This window comes from Rattus rattus, chromosome 2 (genome assembly GCF_011064425.1).
Source record: "Rattus rattus isolate New Zealand chromosome 2, Rrattus_CSIRO_v1, whole genome shotgun sequence".
NCBI lineage: Eukaryota > Metazoa > Chordata > Mammalia > Rodentia > Muridae > Rattus > Rattus rattus.
The window spans coordinates 229,430,177-229,445,974 of record NC_046155.1 but is presented as its reverse complement, the minus strand read 5'-3'; the positions used below and the strand labels follow the sequence as shown (position 1 = coordinate 229,445,974).

Sequence of the window (15,798 nt, the reverse complement as noted above, 5' to 3'; positions counted from 1 at the left end):
TGTCCTTTTATCTAGTTCCATACAGAGAGCAGGCTTAAGAAATGTGACCTTTTACCTACTAACAGGCAGAGAGCAGGGTCTGGAATTTGAGGTATTTAGGGCTCCTTAGGGGTGAGAGAGCATTTTAGCATTTTTTTTTTTTTTTAATTTATTTTGAGTGCACTCTAGCTGTCTTCAGACACACCAGAAGAGGGCATCAGATCTCATTACAGACGGTTGTGAGCCACCATGTGGTTGCTGGGAATTGAACTCAGGACCTCTGGAAGAGCAGTCAGTGCTCTTAACCACTGAGCCATCTCTCCAGCCCGGCATTTTAGCATCTTTAAACTTCTGACTTCTTGGCTGTATATTTTACTCTTTCATTCAAACACCCAGTAAACTGATGCGAGATCTTCACTCTGCTCAACCCTCCTTCCCATACCACCTTGGCCTTTGCCTCCGCACAAGTTCAGCTTTCCTTTCCTAAATTCCTGGTGTATAAGTTTTCTAAAAGAAACAGAAAGGCAAATCAGAACCAGAATGTAAATGTTTTGTTTCCTTTATTACCACTCACCATAGTCCAAAGCTCTTTAGTAATAAGTAATGCAACGAAGTTGATGCCAAAACACTGACAAAGTTGTCTGAATCCCTGGCTGTGCCCGTGGCTCTCTGGAGTAGCCCCGGACTTCGGACTGATGGATTAAACCCCGAGTGCCCTGCCCTGTGAGCTACGACCTCGCACCGGTCTGTTTGCTTAATGCGGCCTGCTAGGTCCAAACACACAACCTGCTTAGGGTGTGATCACTCCACGGAGCAGCCAGCAAACTCCGGGGATTCCCCTCCTATTCCCCCCGACCCGACCCCCCCCCCCCCCCCCCCGCGAGCCCGTGACCGGTCCGCCTGCGGAAGTCCCGCCCAGAGCCGCCCCAGCTCGCCAGGCTCCGCCCCGCCGCAGCCGCTGTCCTCACGCCGGTGCTGATCTACGTAAAGGCCGCTCGTCGCCCCGGTGCGCTTCCGCGGCCGGAGCGAAGATAGGGGCACCGATAGCCCACAGCCTGGTAGAAGGGCCAGGGCGGCGCCAAGTCCGGGTAAATCCGGCCCGCGATGCCTCTCGAAGCCGGCACGCTCACCGCTTCCGTGAAGCAGTCAGGCCCCAGGGCCGCCGAGCTCTGAGGCCGCGCTCGTGCCATGGCCGCCCGGGGAGGACCGGGCCCGGGCTCCCGGCACCGCGCGCTCCGCGGGCTGCTGCTGCTCTGCCTCTGGCTGCCCGGCGGCCGGCCCGGGGAGCCCGCCGCTCCGCCGTCCGGAGTGGATAGGCTGCTTCAAGACTTTCGCCGACAGCTGCAGCGGGCACGGCCTCGCGAGGAGCTGGAGCCGGAGCTGCTGGGCGGCCCGCAGGAGGATTGCCCCGGTGCGGACGGTACGGCGGTCTACCGGGCGGTGTCCGATACCATCATCCGCACCCAGGACTCCATCGCGGCGGGAGCCAGCTTCCTGCGCGCACCCGGGACCGTGCGGGGCTGGCGGCAGTGCGTGGCGGCCTGCTGCTCCGAGCCGAGCTGCTCGGTGGCGGTGGTGCAGCTGCCCCGGGGGCCGAGCGTGCCCTCACCCATGCCGGCGCCTCGCTGCTACCTGTTTAACTGCACAGCCCGCGGCCGCAGCGTCTGCAAGTTCGCGCCGCTCCGCGGGTACCGCACTTACACCCTCAGTCGCGCCGGGGACGCCGCCGGGATCTCGCCCGGGCCAGGTAAGCACCGGGAGGAAGGTCCCTCCTGCTACCAAGCAAGGAAAACCCACTGCTTCCAGAGGATTAAAGCTGCAGGTAACTGGAAAAGAGGCTCAAGGTTTTTGTTTTGTTTTGTGTTTTGTTTTGTTTTTCAGACTTTGGTCTGATGCTAAGAAAGTCCAGTAGATGGGCAGAAGCAGGGTCCGTTGGACTGCCTTTGAGAGATAGGAGGGCAGTTCCGAGAGGACTGGCGAAAATTCGATTTAAGTGGATATCTCAGAACCTTCTTTGTCCCAGTAAAGATCATTTTAGTTTCATTTCGTCTCGTAGGTTTTATAAAGCGTGTTTTACCGCAGGAAATAGCAAGGACAAGATTTGATTAGATGAAAATTTGCTCCTAACACCCACTCCTGCTTTCTGGTCTGTCTCTGTCCCTGCACATACTTCCTTCAGATAAAAATATGAAGGACAACTTGTCACTCCGCCTCTATTCATTTCTCCCATCCCTTGCCCCCCAAATACCCCCACATTCGTGACCTTGTTGCTTTGTGTCCCACTGAATTTAAAGAGGGCCAGCTGCGTGCGGAGGGGATCGGAATTTTGTACTGGGCTCGGCAGTACACAGTGGATACGGTGTAAAGTTTGTCTCTCTTTAAAAGGCCTAAGCAGCTTGCCCTGTGGTTTTTATATCAGTGTGACCCTAGAAGAACCAAGACACAATGAAGGGGCAAAGTAGCAGAGAAGCAAAATTTATTCCCTCAGGTTCTCCGTGCTCATCTTGAAGAATTTTTGCTTTGCTACCGAAACTTTCCTTAAATCCGGGGAAAGAAAACTAAAACAGGATTAAGAGTAAGGCCAAACCCAAAAGGTATCTAAGTGGTTTTTCTCCTTCCTCCCTCTTTGTCCTTCCTTTCTCTAGGGGAGTTTGCCCAGACCACGGGTAAGGCCTCCTCTCTGGGGAGCACTGACCTGACCACTCTCTGGGAAGCGCAGATATGCCCAGATTTCTTCAGGTCCTCAGCCTCCGCTTGCAGGCTGCATTGTTTAGCCCTGCATGGAGGGCAAAGGGCATTTTGCAGACTTCCGGGATTCCCTGGTCCAGATGTTTACCCTTTTTGAGTTCTTTGTGTTTGTAAGACTACTTCAGTTTTCCTTTCTGGATTATTATGGTTTCTTCCCTCCATTCTTGTGAATCCTGTGAGCTTGAGGCTAAACGAGTCAGTGATTTAGCAAAGCCCCTTGCAGGGAGTTGTAAGCAGTTTATTAAGAAGTCACGAGGCAGAGCTGGTTAGGATGGGATACAATAGATTTAGAGGGGTTACCCACCCACCAATATATTGGCCACTCTCCGAGAGTTTGATGTTAGAAGGTATTTTAAGCTATTCGCTACTTCTCACAACAGCTCCAAGGTCAAATCCTGTTGTTTGGAAGGCTGACCTAGAAAGCAACTAGCCTGAGGGCCACTCAGCAACTCGTTTGCTGAGCTGAGCTGAGCTGAGCCCTGGAATAGCTCACAGTGCCTTCCCTAACAGCCCTGAGGGTCTGTCACTCTCAAGGATAATGAGGATAATTAATATCTCTAACTCTGTTAGAGCTAGTGAGAGACAGAGTAGGACAGAGTAGGGAGGTGTCTTGAAGTGACAGTTCTACCTGAAGGGAGGCGGAGCGCCTAAAGTCCTCAGTCCTGGGGGGGAGGGGGAGGGAAAAGGTGGGGAGGTCGTCGTCCGAGTCTAGGTTCCTCCCATCCAAATCCCTGGTAACCAACCATCTTGGACTTGAATGCCTTGCTTCCAGTCTAGCTCACATTTTCATAAATGACCAAGCGTGGACGTTTCTTGTTATTTTTTCGGGCAGTATAGGTGTCTGTGGTATTATTGCAGAACCTTGTTTGGCTGGTGTGATTGGTTGGAAAGACCTGTGGAATGCCTTGAGGGAAGTGGTCTGTGGGGTGGAGGCTGAAGTTCTGGGGGATCCTGTAGGAGCTGAGAATAAAGTCTCTCAGCATTCGGGGACCAGAACCTTTATCTTGTTTTGACTAAACTAGCCTGAAATCCAGTTTGGAATTCTGGATAGAGCTTGGAAAAGCAACCCTTTGCTTGTCAAACCAAAGCCCCGGGTGAAATTCTGCCTTTCCCCCAAAGCAGACCGCCCTCTGCTGCCTGTCTTCAAGTACTAAGATAGGACTGACCTTCCCCCTATGCAGGACTGATTCCCCCCACCCCCCCTACCCCGGAACAAGCTGACTGACTCATCTCCACAGACCACTTTTTTTGCATGAGCAGCAATCACTTATAGTTCATAAACAGTACTAAGATTATTTGTTGTCAACGTTGGAGAAAAACCATTGAGACTTACAACTCTGACCACACACAGATGGATATTTACTTTTTTTTTTTTTTTTTTTTTTTTTTTGGTTTTTCAAACAGTCTGTGTGTAACAGAGCCCTGGCCATCCTGGACTCTTTTCATAGACCTGGCTGGCCTCAGATTCACAGAGGTCCGCTTGCCTCTGCCTCCCGAGTACTGGGATTAACACCAGCGTTTACATCATTTATTTACTTAGTGTGTTTATGGACATGCCTGCCACAGCATATGTATGGAAGACAGGCAAATTTTCAAATTTGGTTTTCTTCTTCCATTGTGTGGGTCTTGGAGGTGGAATTCAAATTTGGGAGCGGGTCCCCTTATTTACTGAGTCATCTCACTAACCCGATATACACAAGTATTTTAAAATTAAGCCACAGTCTACTCTAGTAACTTCCAGTTAGAAAAACTAGAAGCTAAATCCAGTATTACCTCTCTGAGAGGAAGAAGTCTTCAAACCAGTTAAGTAGATCATAAAAGAAAGATTTTTGTACAAAGTCACAAAAAAAATGTGTCAGTAAGTAAGGAATTGCGAACAAGAGTCTAGGAAATATGATCTCAAAATATTAACAAGGCAGAGGGTTAGTTTGACAGAAGCGAATGAGCATAGGATTCAAGGAAACACTTTCCTAGTGAAGACAAGCAGTTGATTAACACAGGAAATGGCCAGGGTTAAAGACAGTCAGAGGCTAGGCATATGGATTCAGGGGACAGCACTTAGCACATTGGAGGGCCTAGGTTCAATCCCTAGTACTATCAGAAAGAGTGAGGGAAAAAAAGAGAATCAAATGTAGATGTCAGCTTATACTTACCAAAGTGTAAAAATAAATAAATAAATAAATAAATAAATAAATAAATACAAACTCGGCACACATGTGAGACACTATATACTCATGGGCATTGACAGTGTAAACTGGCACCAACCTTTTGGAAACCAACTAGGAAATAATGTATCAAAGATTTAAAATATCCATTCTTCCAGGGTAGTGGTTCTCAACCTTCCTAATGCTTTAATACAAAACCTCATGTTGTGATGACCCACCCCACCATAAAATTATCTTTGTTGCTACTTTATAACTAATTTTGCTACTGTTGTGAATCCTGATGTAAATAATTTCGGAGATAGAAGATTGCCAGAGGAGTCTCAACCCACAGATTGAGAACCACTGTTCTGGGTTTGTTTTGTTTTAGAATAATCCATGCTAGACAATCAGTATGAACAATAACATGTTTATTGTGGCATTTTTACAGTGATAAAGTTGATGAAATATAAATGCTTCATTCAAACGGACAGTGAATGTCAAGCGAGAGGATGCCCGTAGAGCACTTAGCATCCTATATGGTACAAGTAACTTACCAGTAAGAAGCAGTCAAGGCGCATGCATTTAATCACAGCACGCAGGAAACAGAGGCAGATGTTTCTCTGTGAGTTCTAGGCCATCCAGATCTATGAAGAGAGTCCAGCACAACTGAGAGCTCTGTTGCACAGAGAAACTCTATCTCAAAAAAAATTATATAATATATAAATTATATAACATACAGCATGCATTTTATTATATATTATAAACATACAATTATATAATTCTCATGCAGATGTTCTATTTAATCAATTTAAAATTAATTTATTAATCAAATTAATAATTAATATATTATTATTTGTTGTTGTATTTGATCATCAGTATCTTATGGGACAGACAGGATTCCACATACTAAAAAATAATGAGAGTCATACTGGAATTCTGAATATGTGGTTTTTTTCCTTCAGTGATGCAATTTACAAAAATAAATAAATGACTGATTCTCCAGCTTGGAAAGGAGAATGCCTTTCCTCCATGTCCTGGCCTGCCTTCCCTTCTCTGGCCCCATCCAGGAGCTGGTTTTGGATTTCCCAGCCCACGTGTGCCCTTTGCACCATTGGCACAGGTTCAGAAGGTCTATCAGGAAAGCTCCATTCACAGCAGGGTGTTGGTACTGAGGTCCACTAACATCCTTCTCTAGATTAAGTCCCATCTTGCAACACTCAGTCTCAGTGTGGGTCTTATTTCACCTCCGTAGGTGTTACCCACTGTGTTTAGTTTCCAAAATGAATCAATGTTCCCATAGCACTTAACATGCTCAATTACACTTTTTTAAAATGAAAATTCGAAATTACATTTATCTCACTCCTTTGTTTGCTTCCAGGACTATTTCTGGGTGGATAAGCTCTGGTTGGTTTCAAAACACATTTCACAGTGTAATTAGCCTGACTGGAACTGGGGAGAAATCCATTTTCTCAGAGGTCAAGTTAAACTGTGAGGGTTTCCCTGGGCTAAGAAGTCACATCTATGATGCACTTAAACAAAAGTCAGTGATGGTCATGACTTTTCCTCAGAGGTAAAATTAATTTGTTTCATGACAAGCAAGATATTTCAGTGCTTTCCTGATTCTTCCATGTAAAACCTTTGAAGGTTTTAAAAATATATTATTGGGAGCTGAAGAGATGGCTCAATGGTTTTAAAAGCATTGGTTGCTCTTCCAGCTAGCCTGAGTTCAATTCCCAGCACCCACATGGCCATTTCCAACTCCAGTTCCAGGGGATCTGACACCATCACACAGACACACATGCTAGAAAAACACCAATGCACATATCTTAAAAAGTAAATCATTAAAAAAATTTTTTTAAATGGGACTAGAGAGATGGCTCTGTGGTTAAGAGTACGGGGTGGGGGCTGGAGAGATGGCCCAGCGGTTAAGAGCACTGACTGCTTCTCCAAAAGGTCCTGAGTTCAATTCCCAGGAACCACAGGGTGGCTCACGACCCTCTGTAATGGGATCCAATGCCCTCTTCGACTGTGTCTGAGGACACCTAACTACAGTGTATAATAAAAAAAATTTTTTAAAAAAAAAAAAAAAAGAGTGTTGGGTGCTCTTCCAGAGGACCCCAGTTCAATTTCCAGCAACTACATGGTGACTTACAACCATCTATAATGTGAGCTGATGCCCTCTAAATAGCTACTGTGTAGTCTTATAAGTAAACAAATCCATATATATGTATATATAATTAGCTTTCTATACTACTGCAGACAGCTGGTACGCCAGCCATACTTCCTCTTGCACACGTATCATTGCTAAAAGTCCATGTCCGAATAGGTTGCTGGTTTATTGTTTGGGTGTATAAAGGGAACACAATGGAGGTTAGCAGGAAGGAAGGTTTCACTGGATCATTTATTCTCTTTGAGGTTTTTTTTGTTTTTTTGTTTTTTTTTTTTTTTGTTTGTTTTTTTTGATGGACTCATCTGTTCCGCAGACGAGTTATCGTTCGTCACTTGGGAAGTCAGAGAGCCATGCCTCTCATGTCTGTCCTCTTTCACAGGTGAGGACGAGCCTCCAGTTAGCAGGGCTGGGAAGGATGTGGTTTTGCGTCTGCCCACAGACGGGGTAGTTCTGGATGGCCGAGAAAGCACAGACGACCACGCCATTGTCCTTTATGAGTGGACGCTGCAGCAGGGTGACCCGTTGTCAGTGGACATGAAGGTGACTCTTGTTATTCCTGCTAACAGAACTGATGTTTCTGGGAAGTGGTTTTCTGTAATGTCTTTTGTTGTCAGTCCCTAAATGCACATAAACAAGCAGAGTGTGCTTAAAATGGACAAATCATAAAATCGATTATCCTAAAAATGGTTTTTTTCTGTAAACTCCTTTTGGTGCTTGTAAACAGTCTTGATTGTTTGCTTGAAAGCTTGCCAGGGTCTTGCTCCTTCAGCTCAGAGGAAAAGACCTATGCTGTGTTTCAGTAATTTTGGGTTATTTTTTAAGAAAAGGTTTTCTTTTTTCTTAGTATAAGATTTGGGTATTAGCCAAGTATGATAGCATGTGCCTGTAATTCTAGTACTTAGTGGGTTGAGGCAGGAGGATCACAAATGCAAGGCCAGTCTAGACTATGTCACCAATTCCTGGCTACGCTGGATTAAAAAATTTGCCTAGAAAGCATGAAAGGAAGGAATATAAAGAGGGAGCCAATAATAATAGAATGAATTCTTTCTTTACATCATCTGGAAGCATTGCACACAGCTTCCAGACTGTGTACATGGACACGGTGCTAAGAAATGAGATGGGCAGCCTAGGGCTGTCCTGATCCCTGCCCTCCAGCAGGCTTTCTTGGTCACAGCTAGATTTGCTGTGGGTGGAAACAAACCGTTTGTGACAGGGTGCCTACCGATATCAGCCATGAGACAGTTGGAGTCTCTTCTAGAGAGGAACGCTTCCAGATTAAGTATCACACACTTCATCCAGACCACACCCCTTAGGGAAGTGGTTCTCAACCCCCTTCACGGGGTCACCTCAGACCATTAGAAAACACAGATATGTACATTACTATTCATAACAGGAACAAAATTACAGTTATGATGTTGCCGTAAGAAAAGGGGGGGCACTCGCACTCGTTCCTGTGCATTCTCTCTGTCTCTGTCTCTCTCTCTGTCTGTCTCTCTCTCTGTCTGTCTTCTCTCTCTCTCTGTCTCTCTATCTGTCTCCCTCCCTCTCTTCCCCCTTTCTCTCTCTGTCTCTGTCTCTGTCTCTCTGTCTCTCTATCTGTCTCCCTCCCTCTCTTCCCCCTTTCTCTCTCTGTCTCTGTCTCTGTCTCTCTCTGTCTCTCTATCTGTCTCCCTCCTTCTCTTCCCCCTTTCTCTCTCTGTCTCTGTCTCTGTCTCTCTCTGTCTGTCTCTCTTTCTGTCTCTCTGTCTTTCTGTCTGTCTCTCTCCCTCCTTCCCTTCCTCTCTCTCTGTCTCTCTCTCTATCTCTTTCTCTCTCCATCTCTGTCTCTCTGTCTCTCTCTTTCTCTCTCTGTCTCTCTCTCTCTCTCTGTTTGTCTCTCTGTGTCTCTGTCTCTCTCTGTCTCTCTGTCTCTTTCTCTCTGTCTCTCTCTGTGTCTCTGTCTCTCTCTCTCTGTCTCTCTGTCTCTGTCTCTCTCTCTGTCTCTCTGTCTCTGTCTCTGTCTCTGTCTCTGTCTCTCTCTCTCTCTCTCTCTCTCTCTCTCTCTCTCTCTCTGTAGTTCTGGCTCTGTGCGGCCTTTGGAACTAACACTAATTTATCTCAGTGGCTCCACGCTGCCCCTAAGTACTTTCTGACTCTGGCAGTCCACGAGCTGTTCCAACACAGCACCCTGCACCCTGTCAGGCTGCCCGCCCTCACTCACAGCTCTCTTGGCTGGTTGCCACCATGCCAGGCATACACATCCCAATTTCGTGGATGGCCTTGTGCATCCTGCCACCGTACATTCTCTTGAACTCAATTAAGTTGCCACATGAAAGAACACATCTCACAATGTCCTCTGGTCCAATTGATAAGATATAATTTGCCCATCTAGACAGCACAAAATCCTGTACACATCCATCCCTTAAGAATACTCATAACAACCTGTAACTATGCACAGAGAAGAATCTTAACATCTGCCGCCATGTTCTCTTAACTCCTCCTTCCTCACTCACGCCTCTCTCCTTTCTAAAACTTTTCTCCCAACCATCTTTCCTCTCGTTCACTGACAGGCCTCGTTCCACCCTGTACCTGCCTTCACCTGCACAATGGCATCAAACTACATTATGAAGTAGCAACGAAATAATTTTATGGTTGGGGGTCACCGGAACATGAAGAATTGTATTAAAGGGTGGCAGCATTAGGAAGGCTGAGGACCCTGCCTTAGAGGATGATGGTGAAAAGCCAGTTTGTACCCGTCTGGAACCACAACAAAAGCATCAGTTGGTCCCACTGCCCTGATCTCAGTATGCTGCTTTTGTTCAGTGACTAAATACCCTTAGGGTTGGACCTGTTCGGAATCGTCCCTAGCCTCTCACTCAGAGTCCTTCCTAGAGCACACTGCCCAAGAATCATTGTTCTCCGACTAACGTGTCCCCAAGCAGAAAGTCACTTTATACAGCATGTCCTAAATTGGTGGTCCTCAACCTTCCTAACGCTGCCACCCTTTAATACAGTCCCTCATACTGTGGTGACCCTTCCAACCATAAAGGTATTGTGTTGATGCTTCATAACCGTAATTTTGCTTCTGTTAATGAAGCATAATGTAAATATGTGATACACAGGGTATCTGATATGTGACCCTGATGGGGTCATGACCCACAGGTTGAGAACCTCTGTCCTAGCTTCTTGTTCATCAGCTCTGTTACTTAGATAATCTGTACTTGGCTATATGTATTGGCACTAGACTTCCCTTTAGAAATGCTGAACGCATCTTTTTTTTTTTTTTTCCTGTATCAAAAACCCTTGTACTGATTTTCAGACCATCTACCTTCTAGCCGAATCTAGATTTTCTTAGAGGTGTATTCTTCGTAAAATCTAAAACCCTTAACTAGTTAAATTTCTCATGTATGCTGCGGTTCCTTCTGACCCACTGTTAACACCCTCTTGTGATCTGAACACTGGTCCCAATGCCTGTTAACGAAGCCAGCTGCATGAACTGTGTTAGTAGCTGTGTCCTGGTTCACCATGAGTCTTTTGTTAGCAAGGCTTTACCACCTGTTTCATCTTTCCATGTGAGTGCCACCATCACAGCCTGCCCTTTCCTGTGTTTGTGTACATGACTGACTGCCCCCATGCAGGACCTCCTTCCTCTCTGTCTTCTTTGCATTTCAACGTTTTGGTTTAGTTTGTACATCAGAAGTCATTTCTACCTTGGAGTGTCATCTCTCGTTTGTCATTTTGTTTCAAAGTTATTTACATAACCTTACTAAGGAGAAAAGAGGAGCTGGTGGTTCCTTTCGGGGAAGAGGGTAGTATACATGTTCCCGTGTGCCCCTGGGTCCTCTGTGCTAAGCTCTCTTCCCTAAACCTGTTTGTACGGCAGGTGCCTCAGCCAGGAACCCTGAAGCTGTCCCACCTGAAGGAAGGAACCTACGTCTTCCAGCTGACTGTGACTGACTCCGTGGGTCAGAGAAGCTCCGACAACGTATCTGTGACTGTGCTTCCCAGGCTCCGCTCCCCGGGAGGTGAGGAGAAAGTCCTTCCATCGAGTCCCCCATGGCCAGCCCAGCCCAGCTGGTCATGGAAGGATGGTGCCGGGGGATTCACATGCTGGGGTCACATTTCTGTCTTCTTTTCAGTGCTTGAAGTTCTTGCTAAAAATGTAATAGCAAACATGGGTTCTATGTTTAAGACCATTTGGGCCCTACTGGTTAGAGTGTAGAGAACATTCTCAGAGCATAGACCATGAGCTAGGGGTTCCTGTGTGCTGACCTCTTTGACCTTGTTAAGGACAGTGCCTGGCTTTTCTGAGAGAGGATTCGATGTAAAGGTAATATGTGTGTTTGAAGTGTTTATCTGAACACTACAGTTGAAACAGTCCAGCCAATGGAATCAGAGGGTAGAATGGTGGTTAAAAGCTGGAGTCATTATGTAGGAAATACTTGTAAACATTCCAATTAAGTAGAAGGAGTAAGGTTTAGTGCATGGTGACTGTGGCGGGTAGTAATATATATCTCAAAATTGCCAAAAGACTAAGTCTAAATATTCTTACCACAAAAAAAAAATGAGTAGATAAGGTGATATAGACTGTTTACTGACTTGATCTAGTTAATACTGAATATACACACACAAATATACTATACATATATATATACATGTATGTATACTATATGTACATCAACACATACCCTTAGGTACCATATATCTGTATACTATTATCCATCAATTTAAAATAAAATATGGGGTGCAGAGAGGAAAGGCATGTAATAGGCTAGAAAGGAGATTTAACCATATCAATAGTTTATATAATAAACCACTTAAAAATGTAAGAAAGAAAAATGTGTGGTTAATAACCACAGTTAGACTGAAATATGCAAAGTAGAAAAGCCCTACTCCAGTTTCACAGAAGCCACGTGGTGCTGGTGCACACTCTTAGCCCCAGCACTCGAGAGGCAGAGGCAGGCAAATCTCTGTGAGTTTGAGACCAGCCTGGTCTACAGAGTGAGTTCCAGAATAGCGAGGGCTACACAGAGAAATCCCTGTCTCAACATAAAAAGACAAAATAAAACAGCAACAAAAGAGGAGTCAATGTGGTGCTGTCCCTACCTGAGTACTTACTGGTTCAGTTAGAGAGCATGCTATGAAGTCATGGATGAATAACAAGGATAAACAGTGACAAACAGGCGAGGCACACACGCACGCGCGCGCGCACACACACACATACACACACACACACACACACACACACGGACACACAGGCACATACACACACAGGGCACACACACGGGCACACACTGGGCACACACACAGGCACACACATACAGGCACACACACACATGCACACACACACACACACACACACACACACACACACACACACACACGGGCATACACACACACACAGGGGCACACACACCATACACATAGGCACACACACACACACACACACACACACACACACACACACACGCTATAACTGGTTCAGTTGTTTAGTATATTGACCATTCTAACAGCTTTTGAATGCTTGCGGGGAGCCATCTCTGCAGGTAGCATGTTGGTAGCAGGCTGGAGAGAGATCAACATGAGCTGGAACAGTGGTTTCAAATAGGGACAAACCCCATCTGATGCTGAGGACATTTTAGGGCAGGAAAACAAGACACTTGAACTTCTATTTTTACTCATTTTCAAACTTTTGAAATCTTTCAGCGTGTTTAATAAAGTGTGTGACGCCTTTTATTCTGTGTGTGCACATGCATTCACTCAATGTGTGTGCCTGCACATGCACACTCATGTGTGAAGGTCAGGGGACAGCTTACCGGGAGTTGTTGCTCTCTTTCTAGCATGTGGCTTCCTGGAGTTGACCTCATGTTTTTTTTTTTTTTTTTTTTTTTTGTTTTTTTGTTTTTGTTTTTTGACCTCATGTTTTTAAGCTTGGTGACAAGCACCTTTACCCACTGAGCCATCTTGCAGTCCCCCTTGGGTACAGCGTCTCAGAACACTAGCACATGCAAATTATTTATGAGTAAATTTGAGGTGTGTGTATATTTTGACGCTTAAAACATTTGGAGACCACTATTTCAGAAACAGATAAAGTATAAATGCTGATCTGTCTCTAAAACTACACAAGAAGTAAAGAGAACCCTGCAGTCTGGGATTTTCCTGTCTCTTGAGTAAGATTGCTTAGTGATTAGAGCCCTCATTTCTACTTCCTCCCCCTGGTGGCTGTCGCTGGTTCTACAGGCCTAAGTTCTCAAGGAGACCAAGGAGCGCTGTCTCAGCAGCTCCTACATTATTTCCTTTCTTTACTTTCTCATTTAGGATCAATCGCTCTCCGAATCACCTTGCACCCGGACAGGGTCACTTTCCAGTCTTTTTGTTGATAGCTCTTCAATAAAATAGGTGTTAGATTCCGTTTGTGCTTATCAACTCTGCTTAGCTTTTGCTGTTAGTGGAATGTCATGTGATCTGCCAGCCATGCTCCCGAAAGAGCCATTTAGACCATCCTGTCACCATCAGATTGTAGGATTCCATGGATCTGGAGAGATGGCTCAGCAGTTAAGAGCTCTGGCTGCTCTTCCAGAGGGCAGGGGCTCAATTCCCAGCACCCACATGGCGGCTCACAACTGTCTGTAACTCCTGTCCCAAGGGATCCTTTACACTCACACAGATATGCATGCAGTCAGTTCACTAGTACATACAGTAAAAGTAAATAAATAAATAAGAAATAAATAATAAATAAGGACTCCTTAAGACCAGCTTCTAGCTGGATGCCTTTCATACCTATCACGCAAGAGTTATCTGGCTTGGCTTGGTCTGTATTATTACATTTATTTTTGCTGGGTATGGTGGTGCACACCTTTAACCCTACTGCTCAGGAGGTAGAGACTGGCAGATATCTGTGAGATGGAGGCAAGCCTGATCTACAGAGTAAGTTCCAGGACAGCCCAGGCTTCCCAGGGAAAGCCTATCTTGAAAGACCAAATATGTGTGTGTGTGTGTGTGTGTGTGTGTGTGTGTGTGTGTGTGTGCATATTTATGTGTATATATATTCAATTCATATATATGTGTATGTGTGTGTGTGTGTGTGTGACCAAATATGTGAGAGAGAGAGTGTGTGTGTGTGCATATTTATGTGTATATATATTCAATTCATATATATGTGTGTGTGTGTGTGTGTGACCAAATATGTGAGAGAGAGAGTGTGTGTGTGTGTGTGTGTGTGCATATTTATGTGTATATATATTCAATTTATACATGTGTGTGTATATGTGTGTGTGTGTGTGTGTGTATGTGTGTGTGTGTATGTGTGTGTGTGTGTGTGTGTGTGTGTGTGTATGTGTGTGTATGTGCATATTTATGTATATATATTCAATTTATATATGTGTGTGTGTGTGTGTGTGTGTGTGTGTGTGTGTGTGTGTGTGTGTGTGTGTGTGTGTGTGTGTGTGTGTGTGTGTGTGTGTGTGTGTGTGTGTGTGTGTGTGTGTGTGTGTGTGTGTGTGTGTGTGTGTGTGTGTGTGTGTATGTGTGTGTGTGTGTGTGTGTGTGTGTGTGTGTGTGTGTGTGTTGTTGAATTTTATGTGAATTGGTGCTTTTGCCTGCATGCATGCCTGTGCACAGGGGATGGATCCCCTGAAACTGGAGTTACATACAGTTGTAAGCTGCCATGTGGATTCTGGTCTTCTGGAAAAAGCCAGTGCTCTTAATCCCCAAGCCATCTATCTCTCCAGGCTCCATCTGATTGTTATTTAGCAAGGTTGACTTGATCAAAAGTGGAGAAAAACGCCTTTCAAGGAAACGTCTGTGGCTCCTGTGAATTACACTGCAGATTGGAAGCTCCTGAAATTCCCAAGAGGGAAAAATACCATGTTGTGGTGAAAACAAAAAAAAAAGTGGCAGACCTTGTACCCTAGTGGTCTCTAGTTCCAGCTGCAAAGGGCCATCGGGATGAGTGCTAATTCCTCTCAGATGAGTGTCTCTCCCGGTGCTCTCTGCTAGCCTCCAACTCTCTGGTTCCAGCCACTCGGTAAAACCAAGACTCAACAAACTGTAACCCAACAATCAGATTTACATGTTAAATTCTCAATCCACAGTACATCCACACAATACATTTACAACCAGTTGATAAGGATATAAATGGCCCACCTAGATAAGATATAATTTGCCCATCTAGACAACACAAAATCCTGTACACATCCATCCCTTAAGAACAGTCGTAACAACTTGTAATATGTGCAGAGAAGAATTTTAACATACACCACCATGTTCTCTCCTCTGCCTCCTTGCTCCAGTCTCCTCTGCCTCTTTAAAATTTTTCTCCCGCCCATCCTTCTTGTCCAATGACAAGCCTTGTTCTATCCTGTACCTACCTTCACCTGCATAATGACATCAACCTACATACCATCATTTCACTAAAATATATTCACTCCACCCAGTAGCTATAGAACGTCCTCTACGACACTAGCAGTCTGATTGTCTACTCTTAGGAGTCAACAGCAGAAAGGTAATCTAGTTAAAAAAAAAAAAGTCTTAGAAGAAATTTCCTAGTGGTGCCGTGCAGACCTTTAATCCCAGCACTCAGGAGGCAGAGGCAGGCGGATCTCTGTGAGTTTGACATCAGCCTGGTTCACAGAGCTAATTCTGGGATAGCCAAGTCTACATAAGGAAACCCTATCTCAAAAAAAAAAAAAAATAGTGAACAAGCAAGACTTCAGGACACAGACTACATAACATGGGGCTGCTCCTGAAGCACAGTCATCAATGGTTGGGATAGTGTCA

The 15,798-nt window shown here is 45.2% G+C and overlaps 1 protein-coding gene across 1 annotated transcript in view; it reads left to right on the top strand.

Annotated features, from left to right (window-relative positions):
• Window positions 1-343: 343 nt before the first annotated feature.
• The window catches only part of Lrp11 (LDL receptor related protein 11), a 29,666-nt gene continuing 14,211 nt past the window's right edge, over window positions 344-15,798 (top strand). Inside the window, exons 1-3 of the mRNA XM_032895012.1 lie at window positions 344-1,726; window positions 7,421-7,581; window positions 10,904-11,045. Coding sequence (XP_032750903.1) covers window positions 1,168-1,726; window positions 7,421-7,581; window positions 10,904-11,045 — 862 coding nt within the window. The 5' untranslated portion in view covers window positions 344-1,167. The remainder of the gene's footprint in view (window positions 1,727-7,420; window positions 7,582-10,903; window positions 11,046-15,798) is intronic.